Below are 25,991 nucleotides of genomic sequence, written 5' to 3' on the forward strand. Positions count from 1 at the left end.
TGAACAATTTGGCATTAGAAGATATTGACACAACAGACATCAATGTAGATGAAGGTATTCCGGATGATTGAACATAGTTTTCCATTTACTTGATTAAATGAGATCATTATTAAACATAGGTGTTGATTTTCATTCTGTCCACAGTGCTTTGAACTGTGAAAAACATTTTTGGTTTTGGTGTGTAAGCACGATGAACCAACGGGAACACGATGGCCTCCTATCTTCAGAGGACTTTACGTGCAGCATTTAAGTCACTATGTTTTCCTTGTTAAGTAAAACAGACTGGGGCTTTGATTTTTTTGCACATTGTCATTTGACTATATCTCATAAAGCCATCTGCGTTGTGGGGAATGACCCCCGTGGTGATCGTCCCCCTCCTCCACACGCCATCCTTGACTCTTTGGTTGAGATGCACTGGGGCATCCTCAAGCCGGGCTAGAAGCCAGGACACCTGGGTTTGAGTCACTCTGGATCTTGGGCTGTGCCAAGAGACAGTGTCTGCTTGCCAAACCCAGTCAGCCCAGCCTACACCTGAGGGACCAGTAAGGGTGTGGGAGTTCCCTCCAGGGACACAGGGAGAGGCCCAGGAACAGGGAAAGCCCTACCCTGCCTGGGGTCCCCGTGTTCCACCAACGCTTCCTAGCTGAGGCTTAGTGCCCGCAGGTGTCTCTGCCCCAGATGCTGCCCACACAGACTTGTGTGCAGGCCCTTGGTGCAATCGCTGTGTTCCTGGAAAGCTGTCGATGGAGTCCCATCTTCCCACTGGTTTGCATGGTCATTTCAGAGCTGCTTTCTTATTGAAGGGGGGCTCACTGTTAGCATTTCCTGGGGTCTCTGCTCCCTGCCTGTCTTCAAAGAGACAGCTATGTATGAAAAGGCTTCATAATTTGGACAAAGATGAGTGGGCTAGAGGGGGTATCTTAGAATACCCATCTGGAGGGAGGCAAAGAGGTTTCTTCACTGGGGAGCCTCCAGCGAGTGGGAAGTTATCAGTCACACCACACTGGGAATAATGGGAACTCCGGGCCTGCTTCCTTTCTCGGGCTGAGCAGAAGAGTAGAGAGAATGTAGCTTGCCTTGGGAGAGCTGAGATGGGCTCCCTGCCCACCCCAAACCCCCTGTTTCAAGCCCATAGCCCCTGACCAGATCAGATACGGCACGTTCCTGCAGCTAGCTGCCTGCTGACCGGGGCCTTGCTGACGCAGGCAGGAAAATATTAACCCAGAAGAATGAGTGCTTGCTCACATGTGCACATGTGTGCACACGTGTGTGTGTGTGCTGTGTGTATGTGTGTGTGTCCACAGAGAAGCTTTCACATACCAAAACACAGACATACGTATACACACAACACACACTTGTCCATTCACATAAATACATGTAGACATACAAAAAGTCACAAATCCTTTTCTCACAGGCAAATACCTTCTGTGTTCTCTCCCCAGCTGTTTCTGTGCTGACAACCTACTTTAGGCATTCTTCCCTGGTAGCTCCAGTTGATACTAGAAAGTGAAAGGCCTGAGCTCTCTCTCTGCTTTCTGACACCAAGTTAAGCAGCTTGACACGGGATTTATTTTATTATGTTTTTGAGACAGGGTCTCACTAAGTTGCCCAGGCTGACCTTGAATGTGATCCTCCTGCTTCAGCGTCCTAAGCAGCTGGGATCACAGGCATATGCTACCACACACAGCTTGACATGGGCTTTCGAGTGGAGCAGGGCTGGGTTTAAATTCTGGTTCCTGGACTTAAAATATTATTGCCCTTGGGCAAGTGGCCATGTCTGATCCTGTCTGCATTAGTTTCTGTTCTGTCCTGGAGGCCTGTATATGACTCCGAGAAGGATCCAGCTGGCAAGGTTGGTGGAAGGGGGTTGCAGTCTGGCGATTGGTGGGTTAAAGGGTTAAAGAACCACCACCCGTCTCCAGCCTAGTAGCATCCTTGCCCCCAGTTCCCTCTCTGGGACCCCTGGCCTCCTGGCCCAGGGACAGGCAGAGACTGGTCTGGATGCTCTAGTTTGTGGGTGATCTTGGGAAAGTTGCTACCTTGCTTTGAATTTGTTTACCTGAAAAATTATTTTGGAGGTGGAAACTTACTGGGTGAGGTTTAAGTTCTTCCATTTTTGGAGCAGTCTGAGAGTCTTCATGGCTTCAGGTGATTCCACAGACCCTAGAGACCCACCCCATCCCTTCCCCTTCTGCCAGAGCGACTCTTTAATCCATTGTTTATACCACAGGCTTATACAAAGAGTTACATGGCTCAAAAGAATATGAAAAACTACACAGTTTGGTGGAAAGAAGTTTATATGTTAATCAAATTATATGTTGGCTTAATTAAATAATTAGTTGAAACTAGAATCTTGTTGTTTTGTTTTTAGTACCAGGGATTGATCCCAGGGGTGCTCTACCAGTGAGCGGCATTCTCAGTCCTTTTATTTTTTATTTTGAGACAGGGTCTTCCTAAGTTGATGAGGGTCTCTAAATCTCTGAGGCTGGCCTTGGAATCCTCTTGCCTTAGCCTTCAGAGTTGCTGGGATTACAGATGAGCACCACCATGCCTGGTGAAATATTAGGGTTTTTTTTTTTAATATGTCAACACTTGGGGAGCCTTTGGGGAGGAAGTTCAGAGAAGTTTTAAGAATCTTCAGTCATTTTTATTTGTTCATCCTGATTTTTAAAAATTTCTGTTTGTATTTTCATTCCTGATTGGGTGTTAGCCAGCTGTGTCTGCCCCATGATGTTCACAACAGAGAACAGTTGAATACATTTAAAAACAGGAGACAATATTGGGGAGGAGGGGATGTGAACTAAAATCAAATTCCATGCATGTATGGATTTATTGGGATAAACCCAACTACTATATATAACTATAAAGCTCTAATAAAAAAAAATTGGAGACAATCTAAATGCCCATCAGTAGAGAGTTTCTACATTGTGAAAGATCCATCAGGTGGAATGCTGGATAGCCACATGTATCAGGTGAAGGTGGAACTACTGGCATGGAAAGAGTCTCAACAAACCTTTGAATGAAAAAAGTACTTTAGCCAGAGCAATCAGACAAACAAAAGAAATTAAAGGGATACACACATAGGAAAAGAAGAACTCAAACTATTACTATTTGCCAATGACATGATTCTATATTTAGAAGATCCAAAAAAATTCCACCAGAAAACTTCTAGAACCAATCAATGAATTCAGCAAAGTAGCAGGATATAAAAACAATACCCATAAATCAAATGCATTCCTATACATAAGAGATGAATTCACTGAAAGAGAAAATAGGAAAACTACCCCATTCAAAATAGCTTAAAAAGTATAAGATACTTGGGAATAAATCTAACAACAACAACAACAACAACAAAAAAAGGTGAAAGACCTCTACAATGAAAACTACAGGACACTAAAGAAGGAAATTGAAGAAGACCTTAGAAGATGGAAAGATCTTCCATGCTCTTGGATAGGCAGAGTTAATATTGTCTAAATGGCCATACTACCAAAACTGTTATGCAGATTTAATGCAATTTCTATTAAAATCCCAATGGCATTCTTTTTTTTTTTTTCTCTGAGTACCAAGGATTGAACTCAGGAGCATTTGGCCACTAAGTCACATCCCCAGCCCTATTTTATATTTTATTTAGAGACAGGGTCTCATTGAGTTGCTCAGTGTCTCGCTTTTGCTGAGGCTGGCATTGAACTCTCTATCCTCCTGCCTCAGCCTTCTGAGCTGCTAGGATTACAGGCATGAGCCACTGTGCCTGGCCCAATAGAACTTAAAAAAGCAATCATGAAATTCATTTGGAATAATACAAAACCCAGAATAGCCAAAGCAATCCTAATGAAAAAAAAAAAAAAAAAAAAAAGCAAAGCAGGAGGCATCACAATACCAGACCTTAAATTATACTACAGAGCAATAGTAACAAAAACAGCACGGTATTGGCAACAAAATAGACATGTAGACCAATGGTACTGAATAGAAGACACAGAGACCAACCCACATAAATACAGTTATCTCATACTAGACAAAGGCACCAAAAATATACATTGGAGAAATGATAGCCTCTTAAACAAATGGTGCTGGGAAAACTGGAAATCCATATGTAGCAAAATGAAATTAAACCTCTATCTCTCACTATGCATAAAACTCTACTCAAAGTGGATCAAAGACCTAAAAATTAGACAGAGACTCTGTGCCTAATAGAAGAAAAGTTGGCCCAAACGTTCATCATGTCAGATTAGGCCCTGACTTCCTTAACAAGTCTCCTAAAACTCAAGAAATAAAATCAAGAATCAATAAATGGGATGCCTTCAAACTAAAAAGCTTCTTCTCAGCAAAAGAAATAGTCATTGAGGTAAAGAAAAAGCTTATAGTATGGGAGCAAATTTTTACCACATGCACATCAGATAGAGCATTTGTATAGATCATCAGATAAAGTTCTTTGTCTATCTCCAGGATAGACAAAGAACTCAAAAGACTTAATACCAACAAAAACCCAAAAAAACAACCCATCAATAAATGGCCTAAGGAACTGAACAGACACTTCTCAGAAGAAGATATACAAGTAACCAACAAATATATGAAAAAGTGTTCAACATCTTTAGTAATTAGAGAAATGCAAATCAAAACTACTCTAAGCTTTCATCTCACCACAGTCAGAATGGCAGTTATCAAGAATACAAGCATTGGGCTGGGGATGTGGCTCAAGTGGTAACGCACTCGCCTGGCATACGCAGGGCGCTGGGTTCGTTCCTCAGCACCACATACAAATAGAAAGATATTGTGTCCACTAGAAATTGAAAAATAAATATTAAAAATTTCTCTCTCTCTCTCTCATTAAAAAAATGACATTAAAAAAATACAAGCATTAATAAGTGTTGGAGACACTAATCTCTAGGATATTTAAAGCATTCAAAAATATTAACACCAAGAAACCAAATAACCCAATCCATAAATGGGCCAAGGAACTTAACATCACTTCTTGGAAAAGGATATACAGGGCTGGGGATGTGGCTCAAACGGTAGTGCGCTCGCCTGTCATGCATGTGGCCCAGGTTCGATCCTCAGTACCACGTACAAACAAAGATGCTGTGACTGCCGAAAACTAAAAAGTAAATATTAAAAAATTCTCTCTCTCTCTCTCAAAAAAAAAAAAAAAAAGAAAAGAAAAGAAAAGAAAGAAAGAAAAGGATATACAATCAATCAAAAAACATAAGAAAAAATGTTCAACATCTCTAGCAATTAGAGAAATGCAAATCAAAACTACTCTAGGATTTCATTTCACCCCAGTCAGAATGTTAGCTATTAAGAATACAAACAATAAGTGTTGGCGAAAATGTGGGGGAAAGGCACATTTTCCCACATGCTGGTGGGACTGCAAATTGGTGCAGCCAATCTGGAAATCAGTATGGAGAAACCTTGGAAAACTGGGAATGGAACCACCATTTGACCCAGCTATCCCACTCCTCGGTTTATACCCAAAGGACTTAAAAACAGCATACTACAGGGAAACAGCCACATCAATGTTTATAGCAGCACAATTCACAATAGCTAAATTATGGAACCAACCTAGATGCCATTCAGTAGATGAATGGATAGGGAAACTTTGGTATATATACACAATGGGTTCAAATCTTAGCACCGCATATAAACAAATAAATAAATAAAAGTCCATCAATAACTAATAAAAATTTTTAAAAAAGAAAATAAAATTGTGGTATTTGCAGGTAAATGGATGGAGATGGAGAATATTATGCTAAGTGAAGTAAGCCAATCCCCACAAAAAAACGAAAGGTCGAATATTTTCTCTGATTAGTGGATGCCTATCTATGATGGGGGTGGGGTGGGGCATGGTATGAATGGAGGATCTTTGGATTGGGCAAAAGGGGAGGGGTGAAGGGGTAGGAAAGATGGTGGAATAAGATGGACATCATTACCCTAGGTACGTGTATGATTGCATGAATGGTGCATCTCTATACTGTGTATAACTAGAGAATTGAAATTTTGCACTCCATTTGTGTACAAGGAATTAAAATGCATTCTGCTGTCGTGTAAAACTAAGTAGAACAAATTTTTTAAAAAATAAAATAATAAAAAAGTACTTTACAAAATCTTATTATCATTCTACTCATTATTGACACAGTAGGTAGGAGATTTATATATGTGCACATATAGAGAAAGATTAGAGCCAGCATGGTGACACATGCCTATAATACTAGGAAGCTGAGACAGGAGGATTGCAAGTCAAAGCCAGCCTTAGCAACTTGGCGAGGCCCTAAGGATCTTAGTGAGACCCTGTCTCAAAATTTAAAAAAATAAAAAGGCAAGGATGTGGCTAGTGGTTAAGCACTAGTGGGTTCAATCCCTGGAACAACAACCAAAAAATAATAATAATTTTTGGGGAGATGCTGGGGATTGAAGTCATGGCCTGTCACAAGCTAGAAAAACATTCTACCACTGAGCCATCCCCAGCCCATCTTCATACATATTTAAATTTTAGGTTAGATGAACATTAATATTCCCAATCACCAGTTTACATTGTAAAACTTTTAGTATGGTAATAAGTGAGCAGTTGATGAGCACTGGGTGATTTCTAACATTTTACTAGCAATCGCCTGCATGGCAGACAAAATTAAAATTAGAAAACTAAACAATTGCTAAAAGAGGGACCAAATGCTTAAGGATACACTAAAGTTTGCAAAAAAAATTCCTGTGCTGCATCAATATTACTGATTAATTTTCAACCAATGTATCATTTCCACCAATTTAGTTTTTTAGTTAATCATCTGTTGATGCCTTCACAAACCTTTTCCTGGGTACTCTCTGCATGCCAAAAATAGCTGAGTGGGAGCGGCCTCATATACTCCAACCCTGTTTTGTGGATTGGGGAACAGAAACCTGAAGCAAGGAGTGAAACAGGGTTGGTTATACAGTGAATTTGATGTTCAGCTTGGACTCAAAAAACCCAGGTCAGTGTGCAAGGCATCAGAGCGGTGGGTCATATTGTAGCACAGAGAGGGAAGGGACTGTCTTCACTACCTCTAAAGCATCCAGCCCCATAAAATTTGCCCTAGGGCCCAACTCCAAAATAGCTCCTAATTCACTCCCATCTAATTCTGCCCAAGCTCTGGCCTTACCTGAGATCCCATCTCACTTTTGACCTTATCTCCTCTCTTACCCTGATACTATTCACAGGAAAGGAATAAAGGCAGGTCTCCTCCTCTTCCAGGCACATCTCTTCCTCCCTGAAGGAAGAAACCTAGCATCCTGATTTTACTTAGGATCTCCAGAGGGGAATTAAGGGCACAACCTTAGACTTCTGGGGCTGCAGTGGAAGCTAGTTCCTAAAGGAGGGCTTTGACTTCAGGAACCCTGGTACTACAGCCTCCTTCTCCCCTGCTCTGCTGCCACCTGCTGGGCATGTTGGGATGGGTGTATGGGGAAGCGACTGAGGCTATGCAGGTTCCAGACCTGGCCCGGTCTTTGGCACCCTCTGGAGGACAGTTTCATACATAGATTGGATTTTGGGTAACCGAACTCTATACCCCGGGGGGCTGCTGACCTCAGAAGCTCCCTGGACTTACTGCTTATTGTCCACCACTCCATTGGCAGGTGTCCTTATGGTCTGCAGACCAGCAACATCTTCCTTATGTCTTATCACTGTATCACCTGCTCAAATCCCCAGCTGCCACCTTGTCCTTCCAGACCCAGCCAAGATTTGACTCTAAAAGACCTCTTGGACCTAAGTGTGGTAGGACAGGTACTCGGGAGCCTGAAGCAAAAGGATTGGAAGTTTGAAGCCAGCCTAGTGACTTAGCAAGACCATGTCTCAAAATTTTTTTAAAAAAAATTTAAAAGGGTTGAGGGTGGCCGTGCTGTTACCAAAAAATAAAAAGGTTTGAGGGTGTTGCTCAGTGGTACAGTGCTTGCCTAGCGAGTGAGAAGCCTTGGGCTCAATCTCTAGTACAGCCAACAAACAAACAAAACAACAAACAAAAAACCCCGACCTCTCAGACTGCAGCTTGTCTCCAGGCTCCCTCCTGACCCCATTTTGGTCACTGAGCTCCTACAGCCCTGAGCTCTATCCCTCACTGGTCCAGCTTTGCTCCTTCATGAGGCCTAGGTTTCCCCATCTTGGCCTCAGACAGGGGCCCCTAGGGGACTAGGCCTGGGTTCCTCCCTCCCCTCTGGAATGGGGTTTCCCTGAAAATATTGCTTTTGTGTCTTTCCCTTCAGATTGGGGCCCTTGAGGACAGTTCCTGAGTCCCCTTCCCTACTTCAGGTCAAGGACTCCCTGAGGATGGACTCAGAATCTATTTCCCCACCCCACCCCCAGTTGACTACTGATATCCAGAAATTTCTACCTACAGTCCCTATTCTGTAGCTGGCGGCCTAGGAGCCTCTGTAGCCTTTTGCCAGGTTTGGGACCCTGGAAGAGCTACCTTAGGCTCTGGTCCTGGAGACAGGCCCAACATCTGGCTTGGAGGATCGTTCTTTCCCTTGGGACTGAGAGGAGAAAAGTGCCTACCTGGAGTTCCACAACTGACTTCACAAGGGCTGCCACAGAACTTACTTTCCAGGGTGCCATTGGCAGGCGGAGGAATGCTATTTTGGGCAGTGCATCTGGACTTGCCTCAAGTGGCCAAACCCCTGTCCTACTGACCTCTCCCCTGGAGGGGCAGGAGCAGCACTTGAGGCTGCTCTGGGAAGGGCTGAGGGGCGGGCTCTGGACTAGGGACAAAGAGATAATTGAGCTCCAACTGGGGGTACAGACTGTGCCGACAGTAATGGAGGAACAAGACTGAGACCTACTTTAACTGAGAAGCCCCCAAGATAAAGGCTGAGACACCTAAGGCACTTCAGCAGAGTGAGTGGGGATTCAGGCAGAGCTGGGGCAAGGTGGTCTCCTCAAGGTGAAATCCTGGAAGGGCCTTGGGGGATCATGCAGGGAAGAGGTGGCTGAAGGATTGACTGTGAAACAAGTACCAACTGGGGGAGTTGAAGGCTTGGCTTTTCTGTTCTGGTTCAGTCCTGTGTTGCTGTGTGATATGAGCACATAGCACCCTCTCTCTGGGCCACAGTTTCCTTACCTGTTAGTCGACTTCTGGGACAACCAGAGCAGCTTGGAGGAACAGACTTTGAGAATGCATTGGGCTGGGAAGTCAGTAGAGCACAGGGGTGGGAGGAGAAGAGAGCTGTAGAGGATTTACCCTGGACCAGGGCAAAAGGGACAGGCCAGCTGTTAGCTTGCAGAAGCATCTTCTCCCCGGGGTTCCCCTCCCTTGGTGCTGGAGAGTTTCTGCCTTCAGAGTTGAGAATATGAATTTGTGCTGCAGTCAGAGGAGATTAGGTTAGAGAGTGAGGTCATGCTGGGCACAGTGGCACATGCCTGTAATTCCAGTAATTTGGGAGGCTGAGGCAGGAGTATAGTGAGTTCAAACCCAGCCTCAGCAATCAATGACACCCTAGTCTCTAATAAAATATAAAAAAGGGCTGAGGAATGTGGTTTTGCGGTTAAGCACCCCTGGGTTCAATCCCTGGGTGTGTGTGTGTGTGTGTGTGTGTGTGTGTGTGAGAGAGAGAGAGAGAGAGAGAGAGAGAGAGAGAGAGAGAGAGAGAGAACATAGGATGAGGAAAACGCAAGGGTTATTTTCATGCTGTCAGTTTGAGAGAAAAATAGGAGTGGCGGGGGGAGGATGTTTGAGGAAAGGTGTGTGGGGGGATTAGTCTTTGTTCTGAGGTGGAGGCATGGGCTAAATGAGTTTTCAGGGCCACATCCTGTGTGCATGAGTGTAGGGAAGAGGTCCTGGAAAGTCACAGTTTAAATCATCAACAAGTGAGCTTGAGGTTATATTAAAGGCATGATATCTGTTATGAGAGGCTGGAGTCACTGAGGGGAGGCTGCAGACCTTGCACTGTCCAAAACTGAGTGTGTTGCAGACTTGGGAAGGTCAGGAGTACCTCTGAAGGGCCTGGCCCAGAAGTCAGGGGTCCTGAGGCCAGCATGGGTAGAGGGGTGGGGACTCCAGGGCCTCTTGCTATTGGCTGAGGCACACCCAGTCATGCCAATTTGGCTGAGTTGAGGGGGTGGCACTAGCAGGAGCTAGCTGCCCAGTGACTTCTCCCCTGTGGGACTGAGTCTGATGGGAATGTGGGACGGCGTTCTGCATCCCGCAGCCCAGTGACCTCTCTTTGGCTTCACAGCATCTACAAATCTGAAGGACAAGATATGGCTCAAGTAGGTGGGCAGAGGCGGTAAGTACCCCACCTCATTCCCCATCTCAGCCTCCTGTCCTCCTCCAGGCACACCTTAGTGTCCCCCCTGTCCTCTCCTCAGCCTCTCCCTTCTGGCAGCTGCTCCCCTAGTCCCCATCCTTCCTGCTTCCCTCGAAGCCCATGGATGAGAGAAGTATGTCTCCCACCTGTCTCTCAAGTCCTCACAGCACAGGTAAGCCCAGGCTGGGCCCTGGGGTGAGGGGCTCAGAGAGACAAAGGGTTCAGGGGTTGGTCAGTGTGTTCTGACTGCCCCTCTCAGCTGAACTGAACTTCCCATTTCTTGGCCCCTTGGGATGGAACAAGAGCCGGAGTTTTTGCACGATCTAATCCCCTTTAGCTCTCTGCGGATCCCCACCCCCGCCTCACTGTCCCTCCTGTAGCCACACACAACCTTGGCTTTCTGCAGACAGCTCAGAGTCCTTCTGTGACTCATCCCTCTGCCTGAAGTGCTCTCCCACAGTTATCTACTTGGTGCCTTCCTTCCCCTCCCTCATGTCTAGTCAAAGGCCATCTTCTTGGGGCTGGGATTGTGGCCCCCATGAAAGAGGCATTGGGTTCTATCCTCAGCATGGCATAAAAATAAATAAATAAAGGTAAAAAAAAAAAAAAGACACTTCTTAAAAAAAAGAAAGTCCATCTTCTCAATGCAGCTTACTCTGCCTACTCCACTTACAATCACACTCCACGCCTACCAGCTCCCCCTTTCCTTACCCCAGTTCCCCCATGGGTTCTACTACTTTCTAACCCATGAATGCACTTGTTTATTTCATTGCTGTTAGCTCCACAAGAGCAAATTTGCCATTTGTGTACTCTTAGATTGAGAGAATGAATGTTCCTCCCTCCTGTCCCGATGACATTGCTGTGTCCAGCCCACATCTTCCTCCTGGGCTTTAGACACCAAAGACCTGTTGGTGTCCTACACACAACTCAGATCCTAGTTGAAAACAGCCTCCTTCACTCCCTCTGAGTCTGTTCCTCTGCCTGTGACCTCAGCTCAGTCAGGTGTTCCCTTCTCAGTTGCTCAAGCCAAAAGTCAAGGACACATCCTTGACATTTCCCTCACATCTAGTCATATCTAGAAATATCTAGAATGTGTATGCCTCCCACTATTGATTCTACCACCACCCTACTTCCTTACAGCCAGTGTAATCACCACCTGCCCTCTTCTTCCTCTTTTTCCTCCATACCCCAGCATCTCTCTCCTCTCCAGTCCTTTCCAGTCTTTTCCCAGTTTAGTCCTCCCCCTCACAGTCATTGGGACCTGAAATTCACTTAATTTTTTTTTTTTTTTGGTACTGAGGATTGAACCCAAGGGCACATAAGCACTGAGCCATATCCCCAGCCTTTTTATTTTGTATTTAGAGACAAGTTCTTACTGAGTTGCTCAGGGCATTCCTAAGTTGCTGAGGCTGGCTTTGAACTTGTGATCCTCTTCAGCATCCTGAGCTGCTGGAATAACAGATGTGCACTACTGCACCTGGATTTTTATTATTATTTGTTCTACTTAGTTGTACATGACAGCAGAATGCATTTTAATTCCTTGTATACAAATGGAACACAACATTTCAGTTCTCTGGTTGCACCATTTGTCCAATAATACGTGTACCTAGGGTAATGATGTCCATTTCATTCCACCATCTTTCCTACCTCCACAACCCCTCCTCACCCTCCCCTTTGCCCAATTCAAATTTCTTCAATTTTTTACCCCCACCCCATCATAGATCAGCATCCACTAATCAGAGAAAACATTCGGCCTTTAGTTTTTTGGATTGGCTTACTTCACTTAGCGTAATATTCTCCAACTTTGTCCATTTACCTGCAAATGCCACAATTTTATTCTCTTTTATTGCTGGACACAATATCTTTATTTATTTATTTTTATGTGGTGCTGTGGATGGAACCCAGGGCCTCGCACATGCTAGGTGAGTGCTCTACCACTGAGCCACAACCCCAGCCCTATTATTATTTTTTAAAAAATATTTTTTAGGGCTGGGGATGTGGCTCAAGCGGTAGCACGCTCGCCTGGCATGCGTGAGGCCCAGGTTCGATCCTCAGCACCACATACAAACAAAAATGTTGTGTCTGCCGAAGGCTAAAAAAAATAAATATTAAAATTAAAAAAAAAGTTTTTTAGTTGTGGATGGACACAATACCTTTATTTTATGCATTTATTTTTATGGGGTGCTGAAGATCAAACCCACTGCCTCACATGTGCTAGGCAAGTGCTCTACCACTGAGCCATAACCCCAGCCCTATTATTATTTTTTAAAAATATTTTTTGGGGGCTGGGGCTGGGGCTCAGTGGTAGAGTACTAGCCTGGCACGTGTGAGGCTCTGGGTTTGATCCTCAGCACAATATAAAAATAAATGCATAAAATAAAGGTATTGTGTCCACCTACAACTAAAAAACTACATATTTTAAAAAATATTTTTTAGTTGTCAGTGGACTTTTATTTATTTATATGTGGTGCTGAGAATTGACCCCAGTGCCTCACACACACTAGGCCAGTGCTCAACCTCTGAGCCACAACCCCAGCCCCGCCCTTTTATTATTATTATTTTATTTTTGAGACAGGGTCTCACTAAGTTGCTTAGGTCATCACTAAGTTGCTGAGGTTGGATTTGAATTTGCAATGCTCAGCCTCCAGAGCCACTGGAATTACAGATGTTCTTCACCGTGCCCAGCATCTTTCTGTTCATCCATCTGTGTATTTAGCTCTGGGATTTAGTTGAGAGTAAGAGACAGGTTCCCCCAGTTTTCATTGATCCAACCAATACATCTTCTATGGGCTTGGCACTGTGTTAGGCACTGAGGATAAACCAGGAAGTAAGATCCTATCCTATCTGTCTGTCCTTTCTCCCTCCCTCTCTCTTGTTCATTCATTCATTCACTTACAGATATCTCTTTGTGCTGACCTAGCTATACAGCCTGGTTCATTTTGCTGACACCCTCATCTTGGCAGAGGCTGGTACATGTTTCAGGCCTCAGTGCTGTTTATAGAACCCAGCATCAGATTTTGCCACACCCCATGCTGTTTGAAAAGTGCCTCACTATTGCCAGATCCTGGTCTGTGATCCTCAAGTTCTGGCTCCTGCAGTTAGGCAGACGGATAATTGAGCTCCACTCTTCAGCCTGCTCTCTCCTACCCTGCTTCTCCTAGCAGCTCCTCAACACTTCAGGTTGCACTTTCTGCTACCCAATGACCCCCTCTACAAAGTGGCCACATTGGTGGGTCCTTCCCACTTGTCCATTTCCTGTAAGAAGGAAGAAGGAGCCTGATTGGGCCATCTGCCCCAGTTCCTCTCCATGATTCTGTGGCTCTCTGGTGTCTCTGATCCCAGCTGTCCTAGCTGCCGTGGGCACAAGGAAGCGTATGTGGAGAAGCTGCAGGGTTACCTATTAACTCAGCCAGGAGTTGAAGGGCTGATGGGCAGTAGGCAGACTTGACTTTCCTTTCTGTCCATGGGCTTGGGCCGCTGCTTCAGATCCAACAGCAACTTCAAGATGGTCTCCTGGTCGGTGCTAATGAGGATACAAGCAACACTGCAGAAGGAGATGGTGCGGGAGTTCCTGGCTGAGTTCATGAGCACGTATGTCATGATGGTGAGTGGATGGGGGGCATGGGGTGGGTGGGGGGTGCAGCAGGGGCAGTCCACAAATCTCTCCCAGCTCTGACCCCATGAGGCATACTGTTACTTCCTCTGCCTCTGATCTGGGAATCTGAGAAGAAAGCACAAGAAAGTAGGTGAAAGGCTTTGCTCAACAAGTCCTTTTGGGACAGAAAGGGCTCATAATAAACCAGGACAGGGTGAAACCATGAGCTGGAGAGTCAAGGGGCACAGATGGCAGTGGGAAAAGGAAAACCAAGGGTAAAGGGGCTGCTGAAAACCTTGAATGTCAGGCTTTGAAAATTAATTTTGAGGACAATGGGGAGACATTGATGGTTATCAAGCAGGGGAGTGATATGGCCATATCTGGATTTTAGAAGGTAGCTTTTGGGCACAGTGTGGAGACTAAGCAGAAAAGGCTAAGCTGGAGGGAGAGGAGCCAGTTAGGAGGCTGATCTAGATGGAATAGAGAGAGGGCTGTGCCAGGCATGGCGGCACATGCCTGTAATCCCAGTGGCTCAGAGGTTGAGGCAGGAGGATCGTGAGTTAAGGCCCTAAGCAACTTAGCGAGACCCTGTCTCTGATAAAAAAAAAAAAAAAAAATATATATATATATATATATATATATATATATATATATATATATATATATATATATATATAAAGTGGCTCAGTAGTTGAGCACCTCTGGGTTCAATTCCTGGTACCAAAAAAAAAAAAAAAAAAAGAGGAGGAGGGCTGTGACATGGTTGGGGATGGCAAAGAAAGCCCATATATAGAATTGTAGGAGATGGAATCAAGGAGACTTTGCAAGCAACAGATGTCTGATGGGCCATTCTGGAGCATGGAGTTAGTACAAGAAGAGGTGAGGTTGGTTTGGACATGATCAGGTGAGATGCCAGTGGAGAATTCAAGAGGTAATAAATTGAATACAGGGCTCTGGAGCTCCAGAGAAGTTGGGCTGGGAGGAAAGAGAGGAAATGCATTAGAATTGGGTAAAATTGTGCAGAGAGAATGAACCTGTGTGAGAAGGACTCTGGACACCTGGTTTCTTACCCTGACCCACAGAGTCACCAGCAGGTCTTGGGCAGGTCTCTTCTAGCTTTGAGCTTGTCTTCTCAGTTTTCAAGTATATAGCATCCAGCCTTCACGGGCTTTGGAGCTATTTGTGCTCTGGCTCTGCTATCTTCTAGCTATGTATGATCTTCCACCAGCATTTAAACTGCTCAGAATGTTAGTTTCCTTTTGGAAAATGGGGACACTAGCATCAAGGTGGCAGACTTGTGTGAAGAAGGCCAAGTGCCAACACTCAGCACAGAGGTGTTGATACACATGTGTTGGTCCTTGTTATTATTGACAAGTGCTCTCATCTGCTTTTTCTTCCCTGCATCCCATTCTCTCACCCTCCTCCCTTACCTGCTTTGCCTCCTGAGCTGTAAGGACAGCAGCCGGATCCTGTCCCTCCTTGATCCAGGAGAAAGTAATTCATTTATGACAAGACATTCCAGTCCCATGAGGGCTGTTAAACCTTGGAACCTCAGAGGCAGGAGGGTGCCTCTTTAGAGAGCCTTTAGGGAAAGCAAGCCCACATGTCTTGATACTTGCCCACATCTGCCTTCCTTTTTTTTTAAATTTTTTATTTAGATAATCGTTGAGCACTTACTGCATACCAAACACTCTGATGCTAAACCCCTTACATGTGGCATCATCCCAAACCTCACAATGACCCTGTGAAGTAGGTACTGTTGTTAGCCCCCATTTCACAGATGGGGAAACTGAGGCTCTGTGAGACTAAATCACTGGTTTAGTCATACTTTAAGTTAAGATTAAATCCATAAGGGAATCCCATCATCATGCCACAAGAATGGGGTCCTAATTAGAGTAAGATATATTCTATACTTAAATAATGTTATCAAAATGGATTCTACTGTTATGTATAACTAAGAAGAACCAATAAAAAATACAAAATATTAAATCTAGCCCAGTCTAGTATTATTTTTTTTTCTTTTGGTATTGACATCTGAACCCAGAGCCCTTTTTATTTTCTAATTTGAGACAGAGTCTCACTCAGTTACCCGGGCTGCCCTCAAACTTGAAATCCTTCTACCTCAGCCTCCCAAGTCACTGGGATTTCAGGTGCACACCACTATGCCTGGTTTAATATCATAATCTTGACCTTTAACCTCTATGGTCTGTCCCTTAGTTTAGAGATCACAGGCTCTTTAAGGCTGCCTTGTTAACTCCCCGCCTGCTATGATAAGACCCTTGCTTTCAGGCACTGGGTAGTTCAAGACCCCTGTCTGGGCTGCAGTTTTTCTACAGTGGGCAAAAACACTTGCTACACAGATTTGCTGTGAGGATTGAAAGGAAGCAATGCTTTTAAAAGAATGTTTAAGCTCATGTAGGACATTGTATTGTTATTATTTTTAGTTGCCAGACCTGTGCCAAGAAGTGGGGGCTTTTTCAGTTGATAGGAAACTCAGTGAATCACCAGGGTAAAGGTTTTGCAAAAAAAAAAAAAAAAATGCTAGTGTGACCTTGGGTCCCATTTATTGCAGCCAGGATGAGGGAAGTGAGCTATTCTACTCTATGACCTCTAAGGTTATTGTCCTCAAAGCTGGCTTCCTGGCTATTGGGGGGACTTTGATGGGCTGGGTTACATTCAGTTACCGGAGAGGGGAGAGGCTGGAACCATCGGTGCCCTGGAAACCCAAAGCTGTGTATGTGAGCAATAGGGCAAGGGTTGCAAACTCATATGCTACAGGGGCCAAGAATGTCAACTCAGGGTGGTAGGGACTTGGACACAGAGTGCAGACCTGTGTAAGGGTGTAACTGCCACTGCTCCAGCTGGCTGTTACCATGGAGGTGGAATACAGGCCAGCATGGCCTCAGCTTCTTATTTTGCAAGAGGAGCTGAAACTTCTGTTTTTAAAAACCAAAACCTGTGTGCTGGATGGATTAGGTATGTGCATTGCCAATTGGCAATTCTGACACAGAGAATCATGTGGGATTAATTCACTCATTCTTTTTCTTTTTCTTTTTGGTGCCAGAGATTGAACCCAGGGGTGCTTAACCACTGAGCTACATCCTCAGCCCTGTTTATATTTTATTTAGAGACAGGGTCTCGCTAAGTTGCTTTGCACCTCACTAAGTTTCTGAGGCTGGCTTTGAACTTGTGATCCTCGTGTCTCAGCCTTCCGAGCTGCTGGGATTATAGGCATGCACCGCTGTGCTTGGCTCATTCATTATTTTTATTTATTTATTTATTTTAATTTTTATTGTTGGTTGTTACATTCATTATTTTTAACAAACATTATGTTGACATGGGGAAAACAGAAATGAGGGACCCTCAGTCTTCAGACCCTCCATGCCTGCTTCAGTCCCTTCACCCCCTGGGAGGTCCCCCAACTAGCCTGGCATGGCCTCACTCCTCCTATTCCTGTCAGTTCCTGTCCTCTCCTGCTGCATCCTCTCCTGGCCTTAAGCCAGCCATTTCTGGGCTCCCCTGCACCTTTCCTGGGCTCCTGAGGGAACCAGTGAGCCATGCTCAACAGCCTGTCCTCTGTCCTACCTGGATATTTCACATTTTCTCAGACTTCCTTGAAACTGCTCTACATCTGTCTTTTTTTTTTTTTTAATTAGCAAATAGTTTGCTCTCCTGTTTGACAGAGAAAATCATTGGGCTAGCTTCCTGTGTCTACCTCCTTTTGTTCCTGTCCCTCTCACCACCTGTTACCTACCTGTGCATCCACACATTTCTCCTAAGCTAGGGTGTGTCACCTCCTTCCTGGAGGACTCCTGTATTTCAGTCCATTCCTCCAGCCCACTCAGGCCCTTTGCTCTTTTTTCTTTCTTTCTTCTATCTTCAGCACGCCCACCCATAAACATACCAAAATCTCTCCACTTAACAAAACATCTCTCCCTTCATTTTGTGAACCTGTCATTTATCACACACTCTCACTTTTCAAAGAAGTTCTCAAAGAAGTCTCTATACTGGTACATTTTAATTCTCATCAGCTGGGATTGTAGCTCAGTGCTGGAGCACTTGCCTAGCATGAGTAAGGCCTGGGGTCCAATCCCCAGCACTGCAAAAAAGTTACCTCTGCTGGGCGTGGTGGTGCCCAACTGTATTCCCAGATACTCTGAAAGCTGCAGCAGAAAGATAGATCCCTTGAGCCCAAGAATTTGAGGCCAGCCTGGGCAACATAGTGAGACCCTGTCTCAAATAAATGAATTCTTCCTTACCGCCTTACCACTTACCTATCAATCTTTCCTGGCTTCTGCCCCAACCCCCCCACGCCCATGGCCTGATAACACAGTGCTCATCATGTTACTAATGACTGCTGGATTGCCATCCAAAGGAATGTGCTTTCCAGGCAGGTCTTCATACTTGTGATCCAGAGGCTGCATATGACTAACCGAGTTGACCATGCCCTCCTTGGGAAAATCTCTCCCTGGTGCACTTTCTTTGTTCTCCCATTTTAACGCCTGCTCAGCTGAGGTTTCTAACATCCACCCATAAATGCTGACTCTAATCAGCCTCCAGCTGTGTGCCCCCCCTTCTCCTGGGGCCCTATTCACCCATGGCTTCATTGCAGTTCTCATGTCCATAATTATTTAGATTTTCTATTTCCTAAGCTTTAGAGCAGAACTGGTCAAGGGAAATAGAATTTGATTCATATACTTTAAAATTTTCTAGTAGCTACATTAAAAAAGTAAAGAGCAACAGGTGAGAATAAGTTGTATGTTATTATATTTAACCCATGTATCCAAAATCCAACATGTAGTCAATATAAAATTGTTAAGTTAATTCACATTCTCCACTTCCAACTAAATCTTTGAAATCTGGCATGTGCTTTACACTTAGAGCAGATCTCAATTGGACAGTCCCATTTTAAGTGCATAACAGCTGCATGTGGTCACATAACTAGATATCCTTGATATCCTTTTGTTGTTGTTGTTGTTGTTTGGTTCTGGGGATTGAACTGAGTTACATCCCATACCTTTTTTTTTAATATTTATTTTTTAATTGTAATTGGGCACAATACCTTTATTTATTTTTATGTGGTGCTGAGGATTGAACCCAGGGCCTTGCACATGCTAGGTGAATGCTCTACCACTGAGCAACAACCCCAGTCCCAGCCCCAGACCTTTTTATTTTTTATTTTGAAATAAGTTCTAAGTTTCTGTTGGCCTCGCTAAGTTGCTGAGGCTGGCCTTAAACTTACAATCCTCCTGTCTCAGCCTCCTGAGTCACTGGGATTACAGGTGTGTGCCACTATGCCTAATTTTTCACATATCTAGATAACTTGCATAACACATATCTAGACTCTGATTTCTAGAAGCTGGACCTAAAACACATGGACATTTCAAAGAAGGTGACTTCTAAGTTTGATCTTACAGAATATTAATTTTTTCAGAATATAGGATCAAGTATTCTGGCAGAAGGAACAGTATATCCAACACAGAGGCCTGAGACAGCAAGGAATGCATGGAGCAATGCAATTGTTTGATTTGAGACCATCTGTCATGGATCTGATCATGTTTCACTGTGTTACAGGCTGTGTGACCTTGGATAAGCCATTCAATTTCTTTTTTTTTTTAAATATTTTTTTAGTTGTTTATGGGCCTTTATTTTATTTATTTATATGTGGTGCTGAGAATCGAACCCAGTGCCTCACACATGCCAGGCAAGTGCGCTGCTGCTGAGCCCCAACCCCAGCCCCAGCCCCACCATTCAATTTCTTGAAGCTTCACTTTGCCCATCTATCAGCTGGGGAGAATAATAGTGCTCCGCATAGAAATATCCTTCAGGTTGGCCTGAAGTGTAAGATGCTTTGAGGGGTGCATCCCCTCTTTGAAGAATAATAGTGCTCCGCATAGAAATATCCTTCAGGTTGGCCTGAAGTGTAAGATGCTTTGAGGGGTGCATCCCCTCTTTGAAGAATAATAGTGCTCCGCATAGAAATATCCTTCAGGTTGGCCTGAAGTGTAAGATGCTTTGAGGGGTGCATCCCCTCTTTGAAGCCCTGCTCACAACCCAAACTACAGGTGAGGGCTCAAGGTCAAGGTGCCTGGATATATCTTAGGAGCCTCTGACTTTCCCACCTGTCCCTGACTTCTTTCACCTAGCTCTCACTGGCTCAGGTATGAGAGATCTCTATGGGGTAAGGGAGGAGAGGCCATGAGAGAGAAGGCTCTGGAAAAAAGAGGGCACAGCAGAGGGTCTTTAAGGGCAATACTGGGGAGGCCTAGGACATGGGGGTGGTGAGGAGCTAGAACTGACTTCTGAGCTCTCTTCTGGGGTTGGGACTTCTGGGCAGGCAGCCACCTCAGAAACCTTTTTTTTTTGCAGGTATTTGGCCTTGGTTCTATAGCCCATATGGTTCTAGGAGGGAAAAAATTTGGGAGCTACTTGAGTGTCAACTTGGCTTTTGGCTTTGGAGTCACCATAGGAATGCATGTGGCAGGCAACATCTCTGGTGAGTAATCCCAGACCCTTCTGATTGGGCAAGACCAGGTATTCCTGACAAGCTGTTTCCTGCCCACCTCCAGCCAACCTTGTCTCTGATACAGCTGGTGCCTCACCCTCACTGGCTACCTGGAGGGAGGATGTGCCTCCGAACCCCTTGCCTTGGCTGCATGTCTTCCCCAGACTCTTCATGAACCCTTTTGACAGCACCCCTGCCCCTGCCATTTTTACAAGCTGGGTCATCTTAGGGAAATTATTCACCTCTGTTTCTCGTTTTCCTTGATGGTGAAAAGGAGATGGTGGTCCTTACTTTGTGGTGACCATTGTAAGGGTTCAATGAGAGAGCCTTTGTTACAGTACACACTCCATAAACACTCACCATTACTATTTATTATTGCTGTTGCTGTCAATATTATTCATCTTATCCTTTGTTTCTGCTCTCAATCTCCCCTACACCTGCCCCTCCCCACAGGGGCCCATATGAATGCAGCTGTGACCTTCACCACCTGCGCTTTAGGTCGCATGCCTTGGAGGAAGTTTCCTGTGTATGTTCTGGGTCAGTTTCTGGGCTCCTTCATGGCTGCTGTCACCATCTACAGCCTCTTCTATAGTGAGTGTTCTCTCCCGGGTAGTCTGCCTCCAGTCTCAGCCTCCTCTGAAACATGGGCAGATCAGGTCTTGGTGTTCCGGTTCTGTAAAAATGTCTGGGAGAAAAGGCCTTGGAGGTGCTTCCCAACCCTCACCCTATAATCTGGGATGTTGGTGGGGTATAACTCAATCTGTCTCCACAGCGGCCATTATCCACTTCTCCGGCAACCTTCTGACAGTGACTGGTCCCACGGCCACTGCTGGCATTTTTGCCACTTACCTTCCTGAACACATGATATTGTGGAGGGGCTTCCTGGATGAGGTCAGTAGTGTAGGCTGATAGAAGAAAAGACTTCTGGATGGGGACTGTACCAAGACATGTCTCCGCCAGGGTGTTTGGATTTAGGGTACAATGGAGACTCCGTGGCTTGGCTAGGGCCTCAGTGGGCTGCCATGTCATCTACTCCCCAGATGTTTATCACAGGAATGCTCCAGCTGTGTCTCTTTGCCATCACGGACAAGGACAACAATCCAGCACTTCGAGGGACAGAGGCTCTGGTGGTCGGCCTCCTCATTGTCATCATCGGAGCGTCCCTAGGCATGAACTCAGGATATGCTATGAACCCATCCCGGGACCTGCCTCCTCGCTTCTTCACTTTCATTGCTGGCTGGGGCAAACAGGTGTTCAGGTACTGCCCTTGCCAAGCCCCATTCCTGTGAGTTTTCTGTGGGGCCCCTGCTTGCAGAGGGGTGGGGCAACCTGAGCAGCCGCCTAGGAGAGTCCTGCAGAACATCCAGATAGCTCAGGGAGCTGGGGTGGGTCCTGATGTTTTCCCAGACCAGCACAGATGTAGACCTTGCTCTGGGACTGTCAACCCTACCCCTGAATCTGGTTGGGGCGGGCCAGGGCCCCTGGCAAGGGTGTCTCCTGGGGTGACTCCTCTGCTCACTCTGTCTTGGCCTGAGGTGGATGCTAGTGCCACCCTGGGCATTGGCCTCCTCAGCAGTCCTGTCTCTTGCCTGCAGTGCTGGGGACAACTGGTGGTGGGTGCCAGTAGTGGCACCACTCCTAGGTGCCTACCTAGGTGGCATCATCTATGTCATCTTCATTGGCTCCAGCATCCCACGGAAGCCTCAGAGTTTGGAGAACTCCATGGTGTGCGAAGATCACAGGATAACTGAATTGCCCAAGACCAGCCCATCCACGACCTCCCCCATTGCCCCTTCAATCCAGCCTGTCCCATCCTTAAGTGGCTCCATGCCTTTAGAGCAGTTCTAAGTTGAGACTGTCATCCCAACGTACCCTAATAAAGAAAGCCTTGTCCCACAGTGGCACCCTCACTTTGTGGGGCCTCCTGTGGTTGGGCTTCCCTCCTGGCTCCTTCCAGGAGCTCCAGGTTTATGCCTTAGCTCAAGTCTGGAGCATAGAGCTGAGAGGCCTCAACTCTCTCCAGCACAGGAGCTGGGGTGTTCCCTGAGGGAGAATTGGGAGGAACTGACCTGTGGCCTTAGGGTGAGGTGACAGGCATAGAGGACTCTGAGGGGGGTGATTTGATGTAAGGCCCAGAACTATCTGGGGGTGGGGGCAACTTTGGGCATTTCTTGAGGGTACCTTGTGATAGGATTCTAGAGTCCCCCCATTTGTCCCTTCTTTAGCCATGGCCAGTTCTTGGACCAGACAAAGCAAGATCAAGAGTGCAGATCAGAATTTCTCAACATTTTTTTCATTAGTGCCTTCAGCATTCTTTTAAATATTTTCTTAATGACATTTTTTTAATACCACAGGTATACTAAACCTATGTTTACTTACTCTATCCGTGCTTCATACATAAAAATAATGAGACTCTTTTCATTCTTGTTCCAATTTTCATTCCCTTGAAGATGCGTGGTATGGACTGAAAGCTAGTAAGGGGTTGGACTCGTCTTCCTCCTTCCTGAAATAAGAGTTCTCACACATTAAGGAGTTCCAGAGTTGGGAAGGAAGATGTAATGAGGGAAATATTTTAGATCAGTAAAAAGGCAAGAAAAAGTCTCACAGAGTTCATAGGAAACAGGTCCAGAGTCTGGGTGGCAGCTTGGCAGCCAGGATATGTTGATGATGGGGCCAGGCAGAAACCAGCCATCCTGCTTTCTGGGATGTAGAAGGCAGCATCACCTGTGGTTCTTGTTGTTGTTCATATATTTAGCATTTACTGTGTGCAGACCATGCCTGGTCACTGAAGATGCCTAATGGCTAAGGCGAGGTCTCTACCATTAAGGAATGCAGAATAATGGAGGATAGGTACTTATGAAAAACGAGCTAGAAAGTAGGATGTTTAGCGCTCAGAGGGGGTCTTACAGCCAGCCTCCAGTCTTCTCAGAGGAGGAGGCAGAGTGGAGTGGGGATTAGGGTGTCCTTTCTGGGGCTAAGAGACATCTGACAGTTTGAAGGGACAGGAGTCAGAGGATAGGCTTCCTTCTGGTGGGAGAATGGTGAGATGATGGAGAAAGCCCACCTAAGCTGAGTGTGCAGGATGCAGGCAATGGGGGAGACTGGTCTACAGAGAACATGGAGAGAGGCAATAATCCAGGAGCAGTAGCAGGTACCTACTGGGTCAGCACTGTGGGTGGAAATTACTGATGGGATTTGATCAATGTCTAGGAGGTATAACTAGCAGGACTTAGGCTTGGTTTGGATGAAGGAGTGGGTGAGGGACAGGGAGAAGTCAATGATGACTTCCGGTTTCTGGCTTGGATGTGGGGGGTTGGTAATGTCACCACTGAAAGCAGAATTCAAGGGAGGACTGATTTGGAAAGGAAGATAAGTAACATCACAGACATTTGAGTTGCCTATGGCACTTGAGGCGGATGGGTGAGAGACGTGTGATATCTTGGGCAAATTAATCTCTCTGGGTCTTGATCTTCTTATTTGTTTTTATTTATTTTTTATGAAGTGCTGAGGATCGAACCCACGGCCTCGCACGTGCTAGGCAAGTGCTCTACCACTGAGCCAAAACCCCAGCTTGATCTTCTTATTTGTAAATGAGGATAAGAGTATAACTTACCATGCTAAATGTGCTAATACATGTAAAATGCTGAAAAACAGTGCTGCACCAAGTAAGTGCTCAATAATTGCAGTTGAGCCTTTTATGTGGTCTAGAGCTCAGAAGAGAGCTAAAGGCAGAGATTCATGGCTTTGTGGAGATGTACTGTTTCATGGAAGAGTGAAAGGAGAGTCAGGGAGCAGGGCACAAGTTGGGTGGTCAAGAGGCACTGGTAGCAACTCAGATGTCCACCAACAGAGGAAGAGATATACATGTTGCTATACAATCACCAATAACAGAATATTATACAACAAAGAAAATTAAGGCACAACAGGTACCTGTAACAATATGGAGAACATTTGAAGGCATAGAAAGCAATACAGTAGACTCTATACAATATGATTCTAGTTTTTTGGGGATTGAGGATTGAACCCACTGGTGCTTAGCAACTGAGCCACATCCCCAACTTTTTTTAAAAAAACATTTACTTTTTAGTTGTAGTTACACATAATACCTTTATTTATTTGTTTTTGTGTGGTGCTGAGAATGGAACCCAGGGCCTTGCACATGCTAGGTGAGCGTTCTACCACTGAGTGACAACCCCAACACCCCCAACTCTTTTTATTTTATTTATTTTAAAATATTTTTTAGTTAGAGGTGGACACAATATTTTATTTTTATGTGGTGCTGAGGATCAAACCCAGTGCCTCACACATGGTAGGCGAGCACTCTACCTCTGAGCCACAACCCCAGCCCTCTTTTTATTTTTTATTTATTTATTTATTTTTGTGGGGTGTCGGGGATTGAACCCATTTATTTTTTATTTTGAGACAGGGCTTCACTAAGTTGCTTAGGGCTTTGCTAAGTTGCTGAGGCTGTTCTTGAACCTGCAATCCTTCTGCCTCAGCCTCCTGAGTTGCTGGGATTACAGGCATGTGCACCCAGCTTGATTTCAGTTTTACAGATGAAAGACAAGAAAAATTAATATATCCTTCAGGGCACATACATGTATGTGATAATACTGTTGAAAAAAAATGATTTCCCCAGGGAGATAGGGGTGTTACCTAGAGCTCAAAGGTATTGTAAGCTTTTAATAATTTTCTAGTTCTGGGGCTGGAGGTAAATTTATGAATGTTATGCTTGGGTTTAGATGTGCTAAAACATTTAGAATTTGTTATGTGGTAACATAAATGTGATATATATTTATGTATGTATGGATCATGTAAATGTGATATGTATTTTTGTATGCATGGGTCATGTATCTAAAAACACAAAGAATAGCTGCAGAGGGCTGGGGATATAACTCGGTTGGTAGAGTGCCTTGCATGCTTAAGGCCCTGGGTTTTAATCCCCAGCACTACCAAAAAAAAAAAAAAGAATAGCTGCAGTGTAAGAATTGGGGCTGGGGGCTGGGCATGGTGGCTCACTCCTGTAATCCCAGGAGCTGAGGTGGCTGAGGCAGGAGGATCACAAATTCCAAGTCAGTCTCAAAATAAAACATAAAAAGCAGGGAATGTGGCTCACTGGTTAGGCAACCCTGAGTTCAATTCCTGGTTCAAAAAAAAAAGGATTGGGGTTGGGGATGACAAGTATGGCCTGCTAAAATCACAGAGAATCCAGGGATGGAGGGGAGAGGCTTATGTCTGATGTCCATGCTGAGAGGAACAGAGTCAGGGGAAGCAGGGCCAACAGTGATCAGGGAAGGGCTGACAGTCAGCTATACAGGGCCTCCCTCTTTGATCCTGTTGCATTCCTTTCCCCTCTCAGCTTCAGTGGTCCCATGAGCATGAGGTGGCCTTTTTCATTCCTGATATTTCAGAGGAACATGATCCTAAGACCTCAATCACATGAGAGGCAGATCTCTGGGTCCTGCCCTCCTCTATCCCTCACCGAACACTCTGGCATCCTCATGTTCTCGGGAGGTGGCCCTGGAGGTGTTACTAATCAGTGTGGGGTGTTTTTCACTCAACTGGGGATAGAAATCATGAAAAGGCAAAGCATAGCTCTTTCTGATGATCCCAGCTCTTAGTGTTAAC

The 25,991-nt window shown here is 45.2% G+C and overlaps 1 protein-coding gene and 1 long non-coding RNA gene across 7 annotated transcripts in view; one reads left to right on the forward strand and one right to left on the reverse strand.

Moving 5' to 3' along the window:
- Positions 1 to 9,298, reverse strand: part of LOC124101280 (uncharacterized) — a 28,357-nt gene extending 19,059 nt beyond the window's left edge. The window contains exon 1 of one of the 2 annotated variants that reach the window (XR_009226444.1): positions 9,078 to 9,298. This is a non-coding gene — a long non-coding RNA (uncharacterized LOC124101280). Of the gene's footprint in view, positions 1 to 8,515; positions 8,646 to 9,077 lie in introns of those variants that run through there. The other variant, XR_006854578.2, reaches the window with a different exon arrangement.
- Positions 8,698 to 22,784, forward strand: Aqp7 (aquaporin 7). Of its 5 annotated transcripts, XM_046457463.2 has the most exons (9): positions 8,723 to 8,854; positions 10,192 to 10,242; positions 10,325 to 10,435; positions 13,750 to 13,867; positions 20,228 to 20,354; positions 20,817 to 20,954; positions 21,136 to 21,254; positions 21,404 to 21,621; positions 21,959 to 22,784. In XM_046457463.2, exons 4-9 carry the CDS (start codon positions 13,769 to 13,771, stop codon positions 22,209 to 22,211), a joined length of 954 nt encoding a protein of 317 aa, XP_046313419.1. In that variant the 5' UTR covers positions 8,723 to 8,854; positions 10,192 to 10,242; positions 10,325 to 10,435; positions 13,750 to 13,768; the 3' UTR covers positions 22,212 to 22,784. The 5 variants fall into 5 exon arrangements, with proteins under 5 accessions (XP_046313417.1, XP_046313422.1, XP_046313420.1 ...); XM_046457461.2 differs by lacking the exon at positions 10,325 to 10,435 and having other exon boundaries at positions 8,698 to 8,854; XM_046457466.2 differs by lacking the exon at positions 10,325 to 10,435 and having other exon boundaries at positions 8,698 to 8,854; positions 22,052 to 22,784.
- Positions 22,785 to 25,991: the final 3,207 nt, after the last annotated feature.

The sequence above is a fragment of the Marmota monax genome, unplaced genomic scaffold, assembly GCF_021218885.2.
Source record: "Marmota monax isolate L192 unplaced genomic scaffold, Marmota_monax_Labrador192_F-V1.1 WCK01_AAM20220418_F8-fsc00069, whole genome shotgun sequence".
NCBI classification, from domain to species: domain Eukaryota; kingdom Metazoa; phylum Chordata; class Mammalia; order Rodentia; family Sciuridae; genus Marmota; species Marmota monax.